The sequence below is a fragment of the Nanorana parkeri genome, unplaced genomic scaffold, assembly GCF_000935625.1.
Source record: "Nanorana parkeri isolate BGI_ZX_2015 unplaced genomic scaffold, ASM93562v1 scaffold974, whole genome shotgun sequence".
Classification (NCBI taxonomy): Eukaryota; Metazoa; Chordata; class Amphibia; order Anura; family Dicroglossidae; genus Nanorana; species Nanorana parkeri.
Window position 1 is genome coordinate 476,166 of NW_017307242.1, and position 20,319 is coordinate 496,484.

The 20,319-nt window shown below is 43.0% G+C and overlaps 1 protein-coding gene and 1 long non-coding RNA gene across 2 annotated transcripts in view; one reads left to right on the forward strand and one right to left on the reverse strand.

Annotated features, from left to right (window-relative positions):
• LOC108795504 overlaps positions 1 to 1,202 on the reverse strand; it is a 19,935-nt gene extending 18,733 nt beyond the window's left edge. The window contains exon 1 of the long non-coding RNA XR_001941757.1: positions 674 to 1,202. This is a non-coding gene — a long non-coding RNA (uncharacterized LOC108795504). The remainder of the gene's footprint in view (positions 1 to 673) is intronic.
• A 348-nt stretch (positions 1,203 to 1,550) lies between these two features.
• ORC4 (origin recognition complex subunit 4) overlaps positions 1,551 to 20,319 on the forward strand; it is a 35,360-nt gene continuing 16,591 nt past the window's right edge. Inside the window, exons 1-6 of the mRNA XM_018566776.1 lie at positions 1,551 to 1,607; positions 2,691 to 2,767; positions 8,145 to 8,235; positions 10,340 to 10,415; positions 10,508 to 10,593; positions 16,386 to 16,434. Of these exons, the coding sequence (XP_018422278.1) occupies positions 1,551 to 1,607; positions 2,691 to 2,767; positions 8,145 to 8,235; positions 10,340 to 10,415; positions 10,508 to 10,593; positions 16,386 to 16,434 (436 nt within the window). The remainder of the gene's footprint in view (positions 1,608 to 2,690; positions 2,768 to 8,144; positions 8,236 to 10,339; positions 10,416 to 10,507; positions 10,594 to 16,385; positions 16,435 to 20,319) is intronic.

Genomic DNA, 20,319 nt, shown 5'->3' on the forward strand with positions numbered 1-20,319 from the left:
AAGCTCAGCCGCCCGAGCTGCACCTCGGCCCCCAGCCGCCCGAGCTGGTGCCCCTCACATACCACGGCGTAAGACGCCTGACTCCTTATAACTCCAGTATAAAATCCAAATAAATGGGCTCTCTTCATCAGAGATGTGTCCTCTTAAATGGAACCTGTCAGATGGGATGTTACCCGTCACAGAGGAGACTCCCATTTAGCACTGGGGTCTGCCATTGCTCGACTCCTGAAGCCACGCTGGATCCATGTCAGGGACAGATCAGAGCGGACGTCTGTTACAGACCCAGTGTCGCTTCGCAGGAGTGAGTCTTCAAACGTGACCAGCAGCAAAAAGTCTGACAGGTCCACTTTAAGGTGCCAGTCCGGTCCATATAAACATTCCAGTTTCACACAGACGCAGGCTGATGGTTTCACCTACCAGCTTCTCACACCTGTCTTCAGAGGGACCTGTGTACAAGAGCCCTGCCTTCTAGATTCTGAAGGCTGCAACAGGAGGAGTGAGACTGCATGACACAGTGCTCTGGTCTGGGAAGTCAAACAAGCAATCTCACAGGTGGGGCCCCGAGAAGATCCAAGATGCCACCCAGGGAAAGACTCCAGCAGTGTGCACCCTCAATTCCATGGTGTCACCCTTTCATTGCCCCCTTATGCCCCAGGCTGGGCTTCCCTCTTACCCCGTGTCCTCAGGGTTGCCTCCCGGTCACTTCCAGCCTCCCTCAGGCAGACCAGTAACAAGATAAGTAGTGTGGCCCCTGAGCTGGGCTCCGGGGGGGGGCCCCTATTCCTCTCAGGCCCGGTCAGCGCTCCCCCTCCACCCCCCGCATCCAGCTGGGAGCCGGAGGGCAGCGCTCCCTCTCTCACCCGCTCCCCGGGGCTCCACACGACACCCCTCGGCGGCTCCCCCGGCCGCTTCCAGCTCCCTGGCTCCTCAGGAAAAAGATGGGAGTTTTCCAACTGCGCATGTCCGGGCCAGGCCGGGGGAAGGGGGAGGGAGGGGACCCAGAGCGCACCGCGGCCTGGAGATTCCCGGAAGTGACGGAGCCCGGAACGGGTCGTCTTGTGTCTCCATGGTGACGGCTCTGGAGGCGGGGATGGAGGGGTCACGTGGTGGAAAGTGGTAAAGAGCGCGAGATACGCACGCAGGGCTCTCCCGGGGGGACAAGGTGAGAGCCGGGCACTGAGTGACCAGACATTGTACCCACCGTGCACACACACCCCCATATGTGTGCTGCTGTTACTGTCCCCCGAAAATGCTTTTCCCTGGCTTGAGTTTGAGAGGGACAAGCATACTGCCAGTCCAGTCACATGTTGTTATGTTCATATTTGTTTGGGGTCAGTAAGAACATTAAAGCAGCTTATGACTTTGCAGGGCAGCCAGGCAACTAACTTGAGAGTTCACCAATGGCAGCCTCTGTTCTCTCAGTACAGATGTCCATTAAAGAAGGACTCCGGTCCATGCCCTTTGCTTGACACGCTTTGCATCATCTGCACATGGTAGTGTTGTTGTTGACTTTTGTCTTTTTCACTTGCAGCAGATTAATCCTTCATGTCATGAGTAAACGGAAAAGCAAGGACAAGAGTCTCCCTGTAGGAGAATGTATTTCTCAGGTATTATCCTCAGTCATTACATTTTGGGTGTAGGAATTGCCCGGGGAAAGGGATGAGCTACTTATTTTAATTTGTACATTTATTATTATTTTGCTTTGGAGCCAGGAAAGCATTGCAACCGTGATCAGTGGATGCTCTGCCTCCCATTCATGTCCGTACTGACATGCAGTAATATGGATGGGAGGAAGTGTCAATGGACTACAAGTGAGGTGACTTCACTGCACTTGTATCCCATTGAGAACTAGAACTCCCTCAGGTGCAGTGGCTGACGAGAATTGACATTTTTTCATTGGGAGATCCGGTCAAAGGATATGCTAATGGATGATGTGGGCGGACACATTAAAAAAGATAAACAAGCCTGTGGGGAGAAGAACCCCACGATTCAGCAAAGGGGGTTGCGATGTAACCCTGTTTCATGGTACACTCTAAATATGTGCATATAACCTATGACATGGTCAGAAAGGTAAACTAAGCCTTTAAAGTAACACTAAACTCAGGAATTAAATCTTAAAAATACATTCAAGTACCTTAACTATTAACAAAAATGTATCTTGTTTGTGTATCACTCGGCTGTAGATCCTCAAATCATCTCTGAATTGGTGCTGACACCGTCCTTCCCTCTGGTGGGTGACTACTTTTGTTCCCCATGGTCCCTGTGTGTGTTGTGAAGTAGCCACCATTCCAAGCTCACTACTGTGATGGACTACAATCTTGCATTTAGTTTACTAATTTGTATTGTGATATCACATTTGGCCTAACAAGCCCCCTATGTGATGGCACAGACGCAGTGACGGTCTCTTTTTATTTAGACATCAGGGGTCTATTAGACCCCTAATGTCACCTGTGGCCCAGATCTTGCTTCATCAGCTTTACCTCTGGCTACAGCAGCTGGGCTGCTGTGGCCAGAGGAGAAGACAGGCTGAAACTGGAAGTGATGAAATTCTTGCAGTATCAGTATTATTCCCGCAGAATGATGTGTCTGAAACACATTATCAGGTGTCCTATTCGATGGATGTTTGCATGATTTACATGTATTAATTCAAACATATGTTCTCTATATTTGACTAGTCTTTGCTTCTACAGGTACAGGCTCATCTGCGACTGAGGCTGCTTCAAGTAGCACACCCTGGCAAGAGATGTGGGGTGGAATCTCAGCACAAGTAAGTTCTCTACACCGTATAATCTAAGCCAGTGGTTCTCAACCTGTGTAACCTCAGGACCCACATTTGTCCTTGGTCAATAAGTCATGACCCAAGTCGCACCGCATTGGAACGCACGGCATTGCGGTACCACGCATTGCGGTGCGGGCAATCAAACTGTGGGCAGGAGGTGCGTTTAGGGTGCTATTCAAATGAATGGCAATGCAGCACAACTCCTCACCAGAATTTGTGGTAGGTGCGATTTTGCATGGTACAATGTGGTAATCGCACTGGACTGTGCAATTAACACTCTGTACTAGTGTGAATGGGCACTCAAAAACACTGTCAGACACACACAACCACAGACACAATCTCACACACTCAGGCATTCTCACACACACATACACACTCCAAAAAAAAAAGTTTTATTTTTTTAAGATCCACTCAGTCTCCCTATGTTATCAAGAGCTGGGGTGGATCCTCAGGTCCAGTGGGGGCTGCTGGGCTGTGACAGAGCTTCATCCATATTGCCATGGTTCCAGGTTCCCCAGAAGAGCAGGGGACCTCAAAAACCATGGCGGGTGGTGGTGTACAATGCCCATCAGTGTACCCTGTCATAATACACACACAGACCCCCCAGCTTCTGCACTGACAGGAGACAATATGACAGGGGACACTGATGGGTATTATGTGGGCTTAGAATACATAATGTCCATCAGCGTCCCCTGTCATTGCAGAAGAAGGGGGTGAGGGTCTGTAGGGGGGCATTTGCAGGGGCTCTGTTGCAAGTAGAAAACCCCCCTCCTCCCCAGCTTTTGCACTGACAGGTGACATTTATGTATTGCAAGCCTAGTCTGTTGTAGTAACATTCATTTGTTTTTTTATTACTATTACAAATGCTAATCCAGCAAACTATACACATCCCCCTGCCTGCCTGCCTACCTTTCTCAGCTTCCAGGCCGACTGATCCTATTTGATATCAATCCGCCGCGCTGGGGTGGCTTGATATCTGTAAAATAAATAGTCTGCGCTTCTGGAAAAATGGCTAGGATAAATATATAGTAGTAATTAAAACCTAAAGCAGCTATGAAAAAAGGATGAAAAATCCTTTTAAGTGATCAAAAAAATATATCGAAGCGCTAGAGGTGTGGGTTGTATAGAACTCGGTGCAACCAAGTATACAAGTGAATATATAATACAGTGAAAATAAAGGGTTAAATGATTTGGCCTATACTCGATAACTAAACAAATCAAAAGAAATCCTGCATGTAATATTGGAAAAAGGAGGAACTAAATAACTCAATTGTGTCAAAGGAACTGTGAAAAACAAGACAGCGTTGACGCAACAAAGAAAATTAGCCACTATGTGAAAGTCTATTAACTAGTGATGGTATCAAATGTAATAAATTGTTGCATTAAATCATCAAAAAAAGTGTTTAAAAAAACATGCTGACCTATCAAAAGGTCTATAACCGATATGTAACAATATGTAGGCGATCCACACAAAAATCACCCTTACAATAAAAAAATAAATTAAATCACCGGAGTGCAGTGTTCAGTGGGAGGTAAAAAAAAGCCATAGGAAACGTATACAGGAAAAAAATGTTGATGGTATATTTCAGTGGTAGTCCAACAACCCCTCTTAGGTGGGTACTCACCAAATGGAGTTAGTAGAAGGCTTTTGGTTAGTGGCACTTAGGCTTACGGTCACGCTTTTATTTTGGACCCGGTTGTTTCCACTCTGAGACCCAGCAGGGTGAGTGTTTGATCTTCTCCCTTGCAGCGCTGACTGTGTCCCAGAAGCGCAAAGATGGATTTTCTCAGATATGGTGTTAGCGAAACTTCTCGCCGTGGTCCCACGATATTTTAGGAATAAAAAAAGGAGAGAGCCCTCATGGTGTAGTAATTAAAAATGTACAAATTTATTAAAAGTAGTAACTTACACAGGCAGTATAAAAAGTCCGGCCGGCACAGGCAGCTCAGGAACAGTTTAAAAAACTTGCGTGCAAAAAAAGTATCTACCCTCTTTGACGCGTTTCGTCATGTGACTTTTTGAAAAAGTCACATGACAAAACGCCTTCTTCACACCAATGTACAAGGGTTTGGCTCGTGTTCTTCATGTTCTTGCTGACATCTGATGCATTAGGTTGTATTTAGCCAAATTGCTTAACACCAACTAGGGCGAGAAAAGTCATCTTTTTTTTTTTTCTGCTGTCATTTGTGCCACAAATATTGCCTTAAAATCTGGTCCTTTCTAAATGCTGCAGGCCCACTGACTTCTAGGGACCTCTCTGGAAAAGCATGTGACACTGATTATGAAATAGAAAAATGACCAAAGCCACATAGGAGATGATGTGCTACTGGGACCTATCCTGTATGGTCTTAGTTTGAGGTACACCCTTCCTTAGAAAGTCATTGATGTGGACTAGGCTTGGCCAATCAGTACTGCGTGTATGCTGCCTTTTTTGGATTGGCCTTAAAGAGAATTATGAGGTGAGTGACTCTCACTCAGCCTCATAATCTGAGCCGACCTGTGACAATGAAACTGTCACCGGTCTGCTCAGTAGATCGGGAAGTGAGCGAACACATACCAGCGCTCGCTCACTTTTCCCCTCCCCTGTCCGATTCTCCAGCGCTGACTGGCAGAACGGACGGGGGCGGGTACAGCCTCTAGATAGGCAGAGCAGCTGGGTGGATCCAGACATAATTGTCGGGATCGGTTCCGGCTGCGGCGTCTCAGTATAACGCGAGCTGTAGCTCGCGGTATACTGAGCTTAGGGTGACAGGAGGACGCTAGTTTGTGTCCTCCCGTTACCCTTAGGAGAACTATGGGGAAAAGCCCTAACCCCATAGTTCTCCTTTAACCCCCCAGAATGATATATTTCATAAAGCAGAGACCCTGTAAAATGGTGGTAGTTGCAATTTGTGATGTGTCAAAATATTAATACACCTGTTTAGCAAACCCCCCCCCTGTCCGATCCTCCAGCGCTGACTGGCGGAACAGACGGGGGAGCGGCGGGTACAGCTGACTCTGCCTCTAGATAGGCTGAGCCAGCTGTCACTCACGCAGCTGGGTGCGGCTGCGGCGTCTCAGTATACCGCGAGCTGGAGCTTACTGAGCTTAGGGTGACAGGATGACGCTAGTTTGTATCCCCCCATTACCCTTAGGAGAACTATGGGGGAAAAGCCCTAACACCATAGTTCTCCTTTAAATGGGCCATAGCAATTCTTTAGAGTTTCTGCTGGAAGCAAACTGAAAATTTAGTTGGGTTGAAATAAAAGGCACATGTCTATTTAATTTTAAACAATAGAGAAAAATCTATGAATAAATAGAAAACCTCCATACACGGAACCCTATACCCACAATTACCCACAGAGGAAGACAGACAAACCTTTATAAAGCATGGTCCAACTTGCTCCAACAGGAGAAAAAATATTCCCAGGATCAACAATCTGGTTTCCTTTATATGCAAAAAAAACTTCATGCACACCTGTTTCTGCCCCATCTGTTACCTCTGGTGCTTGGTAAAAAAAAAACCTGTGCTCTGTAATTTTCTCCCCTTCTGCCCTCTAACTTTTTCTAATAAAGGACATTGCAGCAGACACATTTTCAGTCGGTCTCCCAAAAGACCCACTGACGGTCTTGGACTGTCCTTGACATACCTCTGTGGCCGCTGAGGGGGTGTCGGTCACAACATCTGTGTCCTATGTGATGTGCACAACTTCTATTGAGCCAGTTTCATCTGGATGAGTAAGAGTAACTGCAGAGCCTGCCCACTCTGCACAGTAAATATGACCTAGAACTCAAGAACTGCAGCTAACCGTGTATGTTGTGGGTCGGCAACAGGTCAATCTACCTATCAATCATGGCCATGTGACAGGTAGATTGTTCACTGGAGTAGTGACAGCAGAGACACTACTCATGTCAGATAGCATCCCGAGCAGGGAGGTAAGAGCCGAGAGGGGGTGTGAGCTGCACTAAAGATGTCTACCAGAAGATCAAAGCTTACAAATATGCTCAGGAAGAGGAATTATTCAGAGGACAACAACATGCTGCCCAGGAATTTTTTTGTTTGTAGTTATGAGCCTGGTGAGGTGCCACAAGGTAACTGTGTCACACGTGTGAGAGTTGTTGCAGCATTGGTGGCTGCACTCTTGTTGGAACAGTCAAAAATTGTATTAGTATGACTTGTGTAAATATGAATATGACTTCATGGTGCCGCCAGTTAATCTATAGAAAAAGAAACCACTGGCACTCCAAAATTCCTTGCATCAAATCTTCTTTATTGACATGGTCCAGGTGGTCTCACAGTTTATGGCAATGTTTCGCAACCCTATCCGGTTCCTTCCTTGGGCAAGCAAAGTGACCCTGAACTGCAAACACCAACTACTACTACACAGCATTTGGTGTTCTTCTGTTTCTATTTAGGTTGGGGTGGACAAATTGATAGGGAATTCAAGAGCCAGTCTGTGCAATCCACGAGCCAGCAGGACTTTGCTTTACATGCCAGCTCCAAAGACAACAACTTGAGGAAACCTCAAATGTTGGGCGCCAGCTATACTTTTTAAAGAGCATTGGCTACCTGGCTCATAGGACTCCTCCAGCTGTGATTTGGGTAAAGCATCATGTCTGCTAAATGTCAATTGATGTTGATTGTGTTTTGCTGCAGGGATGTGCTGACTCCACCTGACTCTTTCCACAGGCCAATTCCAAATACAATAAAAAGACAGAGTATGTTCATGTCACCTTTTGTTTTCTCATTTTGAAGGTAGAAAACGTTAGCGTTCATATAAGGCAGGGTTAGCCAAACTCCGGCCCTCCAGCTGTGGTGGAACTACAAATCCCATGATGCATCTCTCTCTGGGAGTCATGTCTGTGGCTGTGAGAATCTTGCATATAATCCATAATTCTGATATAAGGGAATAAATCTGCACAGCATGCAGGGAGAGTGTTTAAAAATGTACATTCCTGCAGATAAGAGTTCTGCTTCAAAATAATCTTGGAGGCACTAGTATACTGAACGGGAGAAGGGCTTCACCAATGCAAAAATCTTGCTGAAAATAGGAAGTCCATGTTCAGTTTTCTGTCAATAAGATTCTGATTAGAGACAAATCTCTTCCTTTCCCCTTTTTTTTTTTTCTTTTCTACTTCTCAAGGGCACATTATCATTGAAAACATGTAAGGATGCCCCTTCAAGCCTATTGTGTCTTTGTGAGTTACAACATGAGTCAAACAGCTGTTTGCCTCTCACTCGGTTGCTGTCAGAAGTTAGACGGAGCTCAGCTTCTCAGATGACTGCCTTTCAGCTAGGGTTCTTTTTTTTTTTTAATTCCTTCTTTCTGCTCTGTGCAATTCCAAGACTTTGAGAAGCTCAGCCTTTGTTATTATAATTTTCAGGCACTTAGTGGAGCTTCTGAAGAGAACAGTGATTCATGGGGAGAGTAACTCTGTGCTGATCATTGGACCCAGGGGATCGGGGAAGAGTATGGTGAGTGTTCATTGTATTTTATGTGAGCCAAGATGCCGGTCCTGCGTGGAGTGTCTTAAAGGGTTTGTATAGAAACTCTAAGGGGGTTGCTGAAGGGGTTAACATGACTTATGTGCACCCTTTTTATTCCACTGTTTGCAAAGCTTTCCACACCTGCCAATCACTAGGCTAATATTCTGCAAGCTCTCCCTATAGCAGTGAGACAGTGTCACTCAGTCTGAGTGATAGAAGGGGGCACTGTAAACAGATAAGTAGTATGTGCAAAGAGGTAAGTTGCATGCAGGCAAGCCAATTGTCAGCTGTTGGAGCACAATGCTCAAAAACCTGTCGGCAACAATGGGAAATGTTAGACTTGCTAGCCATCAAAGGACCCGCTGTCATATTTGCCACCTATAGCAGTGGCTGTGAACAGAATTTTAACGTAGTATTAAACTCTCAAGATTTTTCAATAATGAATCCAGAGCAAATATACACATTGCTCAGTAAAGCATTCCTTTACAGTGTTGTCCAAGCACTTACAATTGTCATGTTTTAGAACAGCTGGCTCCAACTCTCTCAGCTTCACTTGCCTGAACTTCCTGTCTAGTTCAAGATTATAAGGTTTTAGCATAGTCTCTAGCAGCTGTCTATCTAAAAACTTGGAGAAGGAAGAAGCAGGGAGCAAGGGGATTGCCTGGCAGTGGCTGTGTGTTTGCAGAGGTACACGGAGCATACTGGCATGCCCAAGGGAGGCTCTATAGGACCTTGCAAGGGAAAGGAGACACCCTAAAACAGGATATCCTGGCCAGTGCTCAGGAGACCAGCTGGTTCTACAGGAAACTAAAACTTTTAAACATCAAGAAGCAGCATCCATGGTAATTGATTTCATCAGCATTTGAAAAAGCTTAAAAAGCTTTTGAAGTCATCACTTTAACTTTCAATAAAGGTTTCCTTGCAGTGTCCATGGGGAGTGGGTATTGGGGAAGTACATATAATCTAGTATTTGATTTAGTGGATTTCTCCTTTAGTTTTTATTGTACCTTCGTATTCGAGATGTATGTAGTTGCAGTACGTCTGCCTATGCTGTATAAAGTTCTGTGACACCTGACCATCACACCTACTACACGACTTGCTGTATGTGGATAGTTCACCAAAGAATTTAGTTCAGGCAATTCCAGTCAAGAACACTGTTAATGCTACAGCAAGACAATTTAGATATTTGTGTGCTTTTCTGCTTGTGGCAACCATTTGGGAAAGCCCCTTTTTGTTCTAGTTTGACTGTGCACAAAGCCAGCTCCATAAATACATGGTTTGAAATGTTTTTGGTGTGATGGAACTAGTGGCCTGCACAGAGCCCTGACCTCAACCCTATTGAACTCTTTCAGGATGAATTGGAAGGCAGATTGCCAGCTATGTCTTCTTGTCCAACAACGGTACCTGTCCTCCCAAATGCTCTTTTGGCTGAATGGACGCAAACTTTATCAAACCCACTCCAAAATCACTCGGAAAGCCCTCCCAGAAGAATGGAGGCTGTTAGATGCAAAGGGGCCAACATCTGTATTAATGTCCATCGATTTGAAATGGGATATCCCAGGATTATTATGAGATTTCTGGAGCCAGTCTGTCAAATTCAAGAGCCACCAGGATTTTTTTTTTTTAGGAGCCATCTCCATTGACGGCTAGGGAAAACCTCAAACGTTAGGCACCAGCAGTAATTGAGGAGCGATTGCAACCTTACTCCTGGAATTTGTCCAGCCCTGGCATATCCAACAAGCCCACGTAGGTGTAATGGTCAGGTGACCACAAATGTCTGGCCATATGTATGTAATACATTTTACTCACTTTGAGAGAGCAAAACTTGCCCCTGACCCTTTCTTGACCATGCAAATCTTTTTCATCTTGGTGAATATCTGTCTCAGGATCACCATTGGTTCCTCTCTCAAACCTGTGCAAATCTCTCAGGTGGCTGCCCAGGATTGCAGATGCAAGGGTCGCAAATAGCAAATACACAAACAAAAAAAACAGTTGCATCAAATTTGATAACTGACAGGCAACCTAATTTGCATCCAATTTTGTTGTGATTTTCCTAGATACATGTCTATCTTTGTGTTTTTATAATCTTCAGCTGTTGCACGATGCTCTGAAGGAGATCCTGGCAGTAAAAGAGCTAAAGGAGAATGCCATAACGGTCCAACTGAATGGTATGGTAGAGATGGGAGGATGGCAGTAATGTACAAGATATGTCTTGTAGTGACGTAAGCATTTTAATATAAACCATTTTTTTTTATTTTAGGTTTGCTGCAGACAAACGACAAGATTGCTTTGAAAGAGATTACCAGGCAATTACATTTAGAGAATGTAGTTGGAGATAGAGTATTTGTAAGTACATTTTATTCACCGTGGTGGCTGCCTTTGTACAGGGTTAATAGAAGTATACTCGGCTATTCATTTAGAATAATTTTGTTAAGTTAGTGTTATTACCTAGTTAGGGAGACTATCTCAGTCATTGGTTTTGTACACTCTAACAACTAAATGTTGTGACATGGGGGCTCTGGAGAAAAAGAGACTTAACCTCCACAGAGAACAGTGGTTCTCAACCTGTGTAACCTCAGGACCCACATTTGTCCTTGGTCATTAAGCCGCGACCCAAGTCGCACTACAATGGAATGCACAGCATTGCGGTACCATGCATTCCGCTGCGGGTGATTGAACTGTGGGTGGGAGGTGCATTTGGGGTGCCATTAAAATTAATGGCAATGTAATGCACCTTGCACACCAGAACGCGTAGTAGATTGCGATTGCATGGTACAGTGCGTTAATCGCACAGGACTGTTTGATTAACGCACTGTACTAGTACTACAAGCTCCCTTGTGTGCCCTGTAGAAGTGCTGGCAGCCAGAATGTAATGTCACTCTGGTCCAGGCAGCTCTACAGGACATGTGAGGGAGCTGTAAGCAATGCATGTATGGATGGTGCACCCTTGCGGCCACACCTCCAGCCCACCTCACCTCAAGCTGACACTTGGCACCAGGCAGCATATTTTGAATGGCTGCTTGGTGTGAGAACTGACAGTGCTGCACTAGGGGGAAGGCTGAGAAGCCCTCGCCTAGAAAAGTGGAAGGCATTGGCGAACCACTGAACACGGGGTCACGACCCACCAGTTGAGAACCAAGGACATAGAGGAAGGGTTATTTGCTGTACAGCTGACCATTCACTTGTAGATTTGCATACGGAAGTTAAATCTCACCAAAACATCTAATAATGCCATCAGAGACTTGACGAATGTTGATTAAAATTGTCAAGAAAGTGCGTCAAAGCAATTCATATATCATAATGCAAAAAAAATTAGACACTTGACCCTGGATGTGGCCTGTATATAAATGCCATATTTAAAAATGCAGCAAAAGCAATGTCAATGCACTTGCATTTTTTATATGCATTGTGGCATAAAAGATTCCTTGTTCACTACTACTTGTTCTGTGAACGAAACTTAAAAACAAGCGGCATTGTTCTGGTTATCCAGAGTGTTGTGGCACAGCACCTTGTCTACAACTTCTGACTCAGAGTGGTTCTATACGCCGAGAACGCCAAACCACTAATGTTCCACTGCTGATATCTCAGCACTGACAAAACTACAATAATAACAGTGATTTCTGCAGTATTTCAGTCTGAACAACAACAATGTGATTTTTTCTTCATACGTGAGAGATTTACTTTTTCACCAGATAATGCTGAAGGAGACAGAAGAAATTTACGCACCAGGAACCTTTTTGAATGTATCTGCAGTTTTTATTCCTTGCACCTCCATCTCTCGGCACACGATCTTTTAATAAAATATGTCACTCCTGACCAGCAAACATGATTTATTGTTAGTGTGTAAGGAATAGGGTTACGATCAGGTTATTATTTTGGAAAGTAAGATTTCAGTAATGAAGATAAGAGACTGGCTTGCTTGACCAGGCCTGCTTACCAAATGGAAGAGAAAAATGCAGAAGGTTGTCTAATAATTGTTGTGTAGAAATTTAAAGTGGACCTTTATCCCCCTTCCAATAAAAAAAATCACAGCAGCATGCTGATTTAAAATCATCTTACATTCATTAAACATGTTTTTCATTTACTAACAAATAGAGTTTATCCACTTCCTGGTCCATTTTGGCACAAATGATGTAATGTGCCCAAGCGTTGAATCCTGGGAAGGTTATATCAGCAGAGCATTGCTGAGAAATCTTATCTGTAATCTCAGGAGATCTTAGGGAAAGGCATTTTCCTCCCCTGAGATGATGTGCATGGTCACATGTCTAGTCACATGTGCCAGAATTCCAGGAAGTAAAGAGAAATCTAGTAACCTGCCCTTAGTTAACATGGCCACTGTCAGAAGACTGGGGAAGAAAATAAAAAAAAGATATGCAAAGAATACCAAGCTGGCAATTATCTAGAAGTATGTGTTTGTAGATTGTCATTACTAAACATTTCTAAAGGGGCCTTTGTTGTTTTTTACAGATTTTAAAGGTCCTCTTTAAAGTAGATCAGTTACCAGGATGTTTACATTCAAATAGTAACATTCTTATAAATTGCTAAATAAGCTTTACAGCAAAAACAAAAACAAACCCTCACTGACTTTTTGAATCTGCAAATGCTGTGGAGGAAAAGCAGCAAAGTGTTTAAAGTAATGTCTCGGCACTCTGATCTCCCCATCTCCCTGTGCATCTACTGTTTTTACATGCAAGATTAGAAGGCTGGCAGGCCGCCATGTCTTTACTGAGCTAGGGAAACAAAGCGAGGTACTGAGAGCCCGTCTACCCCTCTGTGTTGCAGTAACACAAGGTAACCCGTGGACATTATAAAAATACACCGTATTGCACCAGGCATGGTGCAATATGTTGTGATGCTATTCATTTTGAATAGCAACTCAGCACATCTACAGATTGCAGCTGCACTACAGCACGCAAAGTTTCTCGCCGTTCTTTGCGGTAAAAAAACAAAAATTGTGCGCTGGGAGCCTGCGAATGGGATGCAGTGATGCAATGCTTTGAGGCACATGGGTTACAAAACAATACATACAAAACACAGCTTGGTGTAAATGGGCCCTAAGAGGACGTGAGTGTTTTTGCTCTAAATTATGAGGATTATTCACTCCACAGTGGCTGCAGTAACAGAGGTCAGTAAGGGTTGTTTTAAAGATCTTGTGCTGCTGTTTAAGAATATGTAAATATTTGAATGTCTATAGTTACTATTTAAAGTGTAACTACAACATCCTATCAGCCAAGGAAGGTGTTATCTTGGCCTCTATTTGGATTCCAGTTGCTATTGTGCTGTACATGTGATCTGCTATGACACCAGCCATTTAAAGGTTGAGAGCTGTAGCAAACACGCTGGCAACCTGACAATAGACATGCCTTAGTAACTGTTTTGAGATGTTTTTTTTATAGGGCTGTGCAAATTAACGATTCATTTCTTGATTAATCGTTAATCTTTTTGATCGATTACATTTTTTTTGACACTTTCTGCATGAGCGCCAGCCAAGGCATTGGCCTATACACATACAGCACAGCAATGAAGTAATGAACTAGGATCACACTAATCCAGCACGTTATTATTCGGAGTTTCCCCACTCGAGCGGCGGCCATATTGAGTGGGGCACGTGAGATTAAAACCGTGCTGGATTCGTGTGATCCTAGTTCATTTTATTACTTCATTGCTGTGCTGTATGTGTATAGGCCAATGTAGTTGGATCTGTATGTGCGTTATAATTAATCGATATTAATCGATTAAAAAAAATTTCGATCGAACACGAAAATTTTAATCAGTCCTAGTTTTTTATGAATCCTTAAAAAAAAAAAAAAAAAAAGGGAAGTGAGTGCAGCTGGTATTGCTTTCCCCCATAAACTGCTAATCTCTTACAGTTGGGCATTATGGGGAAGTGAGGATAAGTAACGTAAGTGGTGAAATGGGTTACTAGTCAACTGACACTTATTACGGAGTCCTTATTAGGCTTTTCCTAACTGCCTTCACTCTACCCACACTGCTACATTGTGCTTAGTATTTCTCCACAGAGACTTTTGGAAATATTTCCACTGGTGTTCCCATATTTCAGTTTGTAAAAGTGTGAAATGACTCACACAGGTTGTAAGGCATTAAAAAAGTCCAAAACCTTGAAACCAGTCAAAGAAATGACTACAGCTTAAGCAACAGTGGACACACTTCAGAGGGAAAGAGATTCTGATTCTGTAGCTTTATAATTGGTGCTATGGCCTCCAGTCATGTTTGTTGAACTCGGATGAAGCAGGGTGAAGAATTAACCCCAGAATGGGCTGTCGCAGTTCTAATGAGGGCCATGCTTGACCGCAAAAACATCTTGACCTAGAAAAAAAAATATGTTTGTAAATTTCTTATAATTCCTTAAAAGTGCAGGAAAAAAACATTTTTTTTTTTAAATTTAAGATAGAATGTGGAAGAGTTATACTGTCAGCTTTTCATTGCTGTCCCTGTCCCAGCTGAAGAAGCTCACCCTCCCTATTTGTCCTGGCGACTATTGTCTCGGTGGACTTTTGCGGACTGAAAGTAGAGGAGAATGCAACAATTTGAGTTGTCTTCAGAGCAAGAATAAGAGGGGAAAATCTTCAAATGGAGATATTGTTCAAATGACCACTATCTAAAAGCATTTACTTTAGAGAGATTTCCTCTTATTTCATGCTGTGTATCTGAGACATGAAGCTCAAGAAAATATTCCTAATGGGCAGGGCTTGAAAAATTTGATGGTGTCTCACCACTCAGTCAAACATTTTCAGCATGACCGGACTATAACCTTGCAATTTATGTTAAACATTTTTGGGGACAGATAGAGCTTTCTTTTGGAGGTATATAATCACCACGGGGGGTTATTTTTTTTTTTTTACTATATAATGAAAAAAGTACCATAAATGTAAAAAAAAAAAAGTTTCCCTACGTTATGTTATAAAACATTTATTCTTACCCCTATTTTTAGTTAAACATAAAAGTTGGGGTCACGTGGGGTAAATAGACTCCAAACATGTCAAGCCTTAAAATTGCGTGCGCCCGCAAAATCGCAAAAAACGCCCATAGGCGACGATTAAAACGCTTTTACTGCTCATCAGTTTAGTGTTATCAGTGATTAAAGGAGAACTATGGGGTTAGGGCTTTTCCCCATAGTTCTCCTTAGGGTAACGGGAGGACACAAACTAGCGTCCTCCCGTCACCCTAAGCTCAGTATAACGCTAGCTACAGCTTTTTTTTTTTTTTTGTTCCGCCTGCGGGTTGAAGGAAAAAGTTTGATGGGTGTGTGGCCAGCCTCAGCAAGTAAATCTTCATGTTAAAATCGCAGTCTGTCCTGTGCTTTTATTCAGCTTCTGGCTGTTCCGACAGTCAGTGTTTTCAAGGAGTTTCCTGTTCTGGTCTATTAACAAGGTATCTCTACAGTTCTGCTTTCTCCATCTCGCATCTAACCCCCCTACCCCCCCGAAAAAAAAATAGCTTTAGATATACTTTAAGGTAACCTATTACAAATCCAAATAGCTTAAAGTGACATTAAAGGCAAATTTTTTTTCCCTCCCCCCCCATGTAAATGTTAGCACTTACCTTAAATGATGTCTCTTTTTCCGATCTTCTTCTTCTTTCCCCATGTTTTCATCTGTCCCTCCAGCGGTGTGACGTCACTCCGATCCAGCACTGACTGCTCTGTCTCTCCGATCCAGCGGTGTCTGCAGGCGGGTGCACGCGTCCATAGACTTACCTTGCGTCTCTGCTCGTCTCCCGGCCGAGAATCAGAACTGCGCATGCGCCCGCCCCAAGATCCTTTGCGGCCGTACGAGCAGTTCCTGATTCTCGGCGCGGGAACGAGCGGCGATACACTTCTTGCCTATGTCTACATGCTAGCAGTAGATATAGGCAAAAACAACCGGAGGGTTTAGAACCCCTTTAAGTAAAAAACTAATGTCAAAGCAATCAGTAGATCCAGAAACACAAGCAGCTAAAGTTATTTGCAAAGTTTGGTCCCTGAATTCTCCCTATCGGTCATTGAGGCTGCTCATTACATTAAAAGACCAAAGCTGCTAATAAACTCTGCTGGCTGGAAATGTCCAGCTTACTGGTATTTAATGCTTTCTGTGTTCAGGTCAGATCTTATATATATATATATATTTTTTTTTTCACAGGGCAGTTTTGCAGAAAACCTTTCTTTCCTTCTGGAAGCCTTAAAAACAGGTAATTTAATGTCTCTTTGACTAAGAGATCACTCCTGTGAGTTTGAGCCACTCTCTAATGCACAGAGCAGCTCCCTCTGTTGAGAGGAAGTCATTACCTGTGTCTGATCAAAGAAGAAGGTTCAGCTACCCCTTCAGCTTAGCGTTGTGTGAATGATTGAGCTGGCCTGAGGGAATAGAGCACTGTACATACTTATGCAGCATTGTGACTGTACAGTGCGACTTTACAACTATTGGTGAATAGTATCATGAGTTAAAGGTCCACTTCAAAGGGGTTAATCAAACATTTCCATAGTGTCTGACGCCTCCTGTACTAACATGCTTGTGCCGCCACCTCCCCAAAAGTGCAGGATTATCATATGTTGGTAAGATTTTTTGGCCAGTTCCTATAGTTCCTTTGCTAATATAGACCACGCTTAAGAAATCCATTGATTTAACCTTTTTGCTGCCAGAGCTGTTTTTGCACACGTTAAAATGCATATGTTAGACCTGAAAATTACATAAAGGCCCCCAAATTCATTTTTTTCTGAAAGAAGGGACCCTAGAAAATAAAATGGTGGTGGTTGAAATTTTATATGTCACAGTATTATAACTGTTTATCATTTGAATAAAAATGTAACAATTTTAGCGCACAGAAACCAGATAATACCCAGTTTTTTTTGGTAAATTATAAAAGATGAGGTTGCATTGAGTAACTAGATAGCAAACATGTCAAGCCTCAAAATTGAGTGTGACCATGAAACATACGAAAAATATGCTTTTAGAGACTTTTTGGTTGATAAATACGTTTTGCTGTGTAAAAATCACACGCACCTAGTGCGTGCGTGTGTTTAGGTTAGTAAATCACCCCCATAGTATTGGTGTAAGAGGATAAGCATGACAGCCAGGTCCCAAAATTTGAAAAAGGATGTCAGCAGGGGAAGACCATGTATTTCTCACATGATAGGTTTTCATTAACAGTTAGTCAGTTTAACACATTCTATCACCAACCCTGTAATATAGTGGACATCCTGTTGGTTTTGCTTCCATAGATGAAAATACTTTTCTTTCCACTAATGCCATATATGGAAAAATCATGCACATGATGCATATATAATGCTGCTTCACAGTTTAGACAAAAATGGTTAGCTCATGCATTTACATTCCTGCATTCATCAACGCAAGCAACACAATGTAGAGCTAATTTACACAACATCACCTTGCAATTCATGCAGGGCTTTGCACAACACACCTGCTGGGTGTGTACACACTACAAAGGTGTTTAGATTCCACCAATAGATCATGCTGGGAGGGAACACACTACAGAGGTGTATACTTGTTCGTGGCATGTTTATAAGGTTAGTAAATCAACCCCTATGAGTCAGTGCCAGCACACATATTTCTTTCCATGCCTAGGGAATTGGATTTAACAATCCTATAATCCTACAAATACAATGATCTATGTCCTTATATTTGTAGTAACCAATAATGTGAATGGCTTTTAAACTGAAATGTTTTGTTGCAGGCTCCTGTATACATACTCCTAGGCATACTGTATACATACTCCTGGGCATTCAATATAGTTTCACTACTGTGAAGTGCAGTTCACCCATTAAGGAAACCTGTACTGAGATAATAGCTGATTGCCATTTATGCAAATGTTATTTGGCTGGCAGTCATGATTCCTTCGGCTTCATAGTCACTGAGCCCAAATTGGTATGGAGGGTCAGGATTGTGACTTTTTGCTTTGACCTCACTAGTTGCATGCTCGGACCGGGTCAGTTACTCAGAATGTATTGAAGGCAAAGACCGCTAGAGGCTTTTCTTTCAGAAGGAGCTGAGCAATGGCACCCTCCGTGTTTCTCTCACTAGAGGTTTCCTTTAGAAAATGTGCAATTTATTTATTAAACATGATAACATACAGAGTAGTTACTGATTTGAGAACATTTTAAGGTTTATGGCAAATAAATGTTCTTTTGACTCGACCTTTGTGAATTTTAGTTACTTCTCGTGTTTATATAGGATTTGCAGAGCTGACGAGAACTTTTCCTGTGCCATTGTTCACAGTGACAGATTCAAGATCTCCAGATTCAGTCAATAGTTTAATATACATTAGGTTGGCTTTTATGTAAATAGGTGTATTATACTTTTTTTTTTTTTTCTGAGAATAATTGAAGACTTGAATATCCAGATGAGTTCCCCTGGCAACCACAACAATTAAATGTCAGTAGATGAGTAATGACTGTGTTATATACAACCTCCATAGCATCCCGCTTACAAGTCTTCTCCTATTGGTGTTGCAGACCTTAGACTTTTTAATTGCACAACACCTGCTAGTGACCACAAGTTGGTTTGCTCTGCCAAGGAGTCTAGTGATGGCAGGTTTCATATATTTTATATGACCGACACCTGGCAGCAAGGACCTGCAAAGGAGGAGAAGGAGAGGGATTTTTGAATTCGTATATATCCCATTGACTGTTATATTTATGTAGACCCTAGAGAGATGATTGTTTTATCTGGGACAGCTTACATATAAGTTGTTTTTCTTGGAGTTTTATTTTCAAGCCCAGTTGATGTAGCTTTAATGTGCAACTAAACCCTCCTTTCTTTCTCATCCATTGAGACACAGGAAGGCTTTTAGCTTCAGGTTATATGGCTGCCTGCAGGAGGATTGAACACTGGTAAACAAACTGTAGGCCAGCCCAGGATAACCCCTCCTACTACTTGCATGCCTCATTTTTTGCTAGTGCCTAGGAGGATGGGTGTCTTTCTTCAGCTCTGCTGTGCAAAAGGGCAGCTCCTCTGCCCCCTCGACTAAGGGTTTTGCTACGATCTTGCAAGACTTAATGGCCCAGAGCACCAACTTATTTTTTGACTCTTACTGTAGGGGCCACAAGCACGTTCCTGCGCCTTCCCTTACAGATTCTGTATCTGCACTATCAGCTGCTGAATCTCACAAATGCATTCCGTGTGCACCCTCTCTTCCAGGTTTTTCTCTCTAGAAATTGGAAACATCCTGACAATATGTTTAGATCCCCCAAGCGCTTACCAAGAAAATTGTTTTACCTTCACTCCGTCCTCCCTGGAACATTCTTGGGGAGTTTCCATCCATGGACTGGATGGTGCATGCACTGTTCGAGTTCATCTCTCAGCTGCTTCTCCTTGTCATCAGTCTGACTCGGTTTGTCGTTCATGAAGGTACCCACAGGGGACATCCTGCTTTTTATTCACTTTTCATTAGGTGGGTTTCATCTTCAAGGCTTATGAACTCTTGGGCAAAGTTTCTCATTTCCCTGTCTGGTCACACTCTAACTGAGCAATTAATGCTTCTTGGTCTTTTCAGCATTAGGGCATCTGATTATCAGATTGCTAGGCTGCAACCTGGTCTGTTCACATGTATATGATATATTTTAGGCATCCTCTACTAAAGGAAGATTCTCAACCTCTTTTATTAAATCAGCCTCATAGTTGCATATTCTTAACTGCTATGCTATAGATACTGGGACAGCCATTGCACCAACTTTACTCCAACTGACTTCTGTATTGAGCATCTACCTGCTGTAATTACTTGTGAGCACTACCATTGTTGTAATGGGAGAAGCATTGTATCCTCAACTTCCGGTACACATAGTCCATATTTACTGCAGCAATGAAAGGTTCCCTAAGGCTAAACCTAAGGACAGAGTTAGACATGCCCAGAATTATACCTTACATTTTGTGCAGACAGCTGCGTAAAGCAAAGGGCCAATCACACAAGCAGGAAATGAGATTTGAGCTTAATCAAATAGAGTTTAGCATGACCCCAACGTTGCCATGGAGAGCGACATTTAAATCTTGGCAGCCATAGAAGTTGTTGCTGACTGCAGATTGAAATAGAAAAGTGATTTTTTTTTTTTTTTTTTTTTTT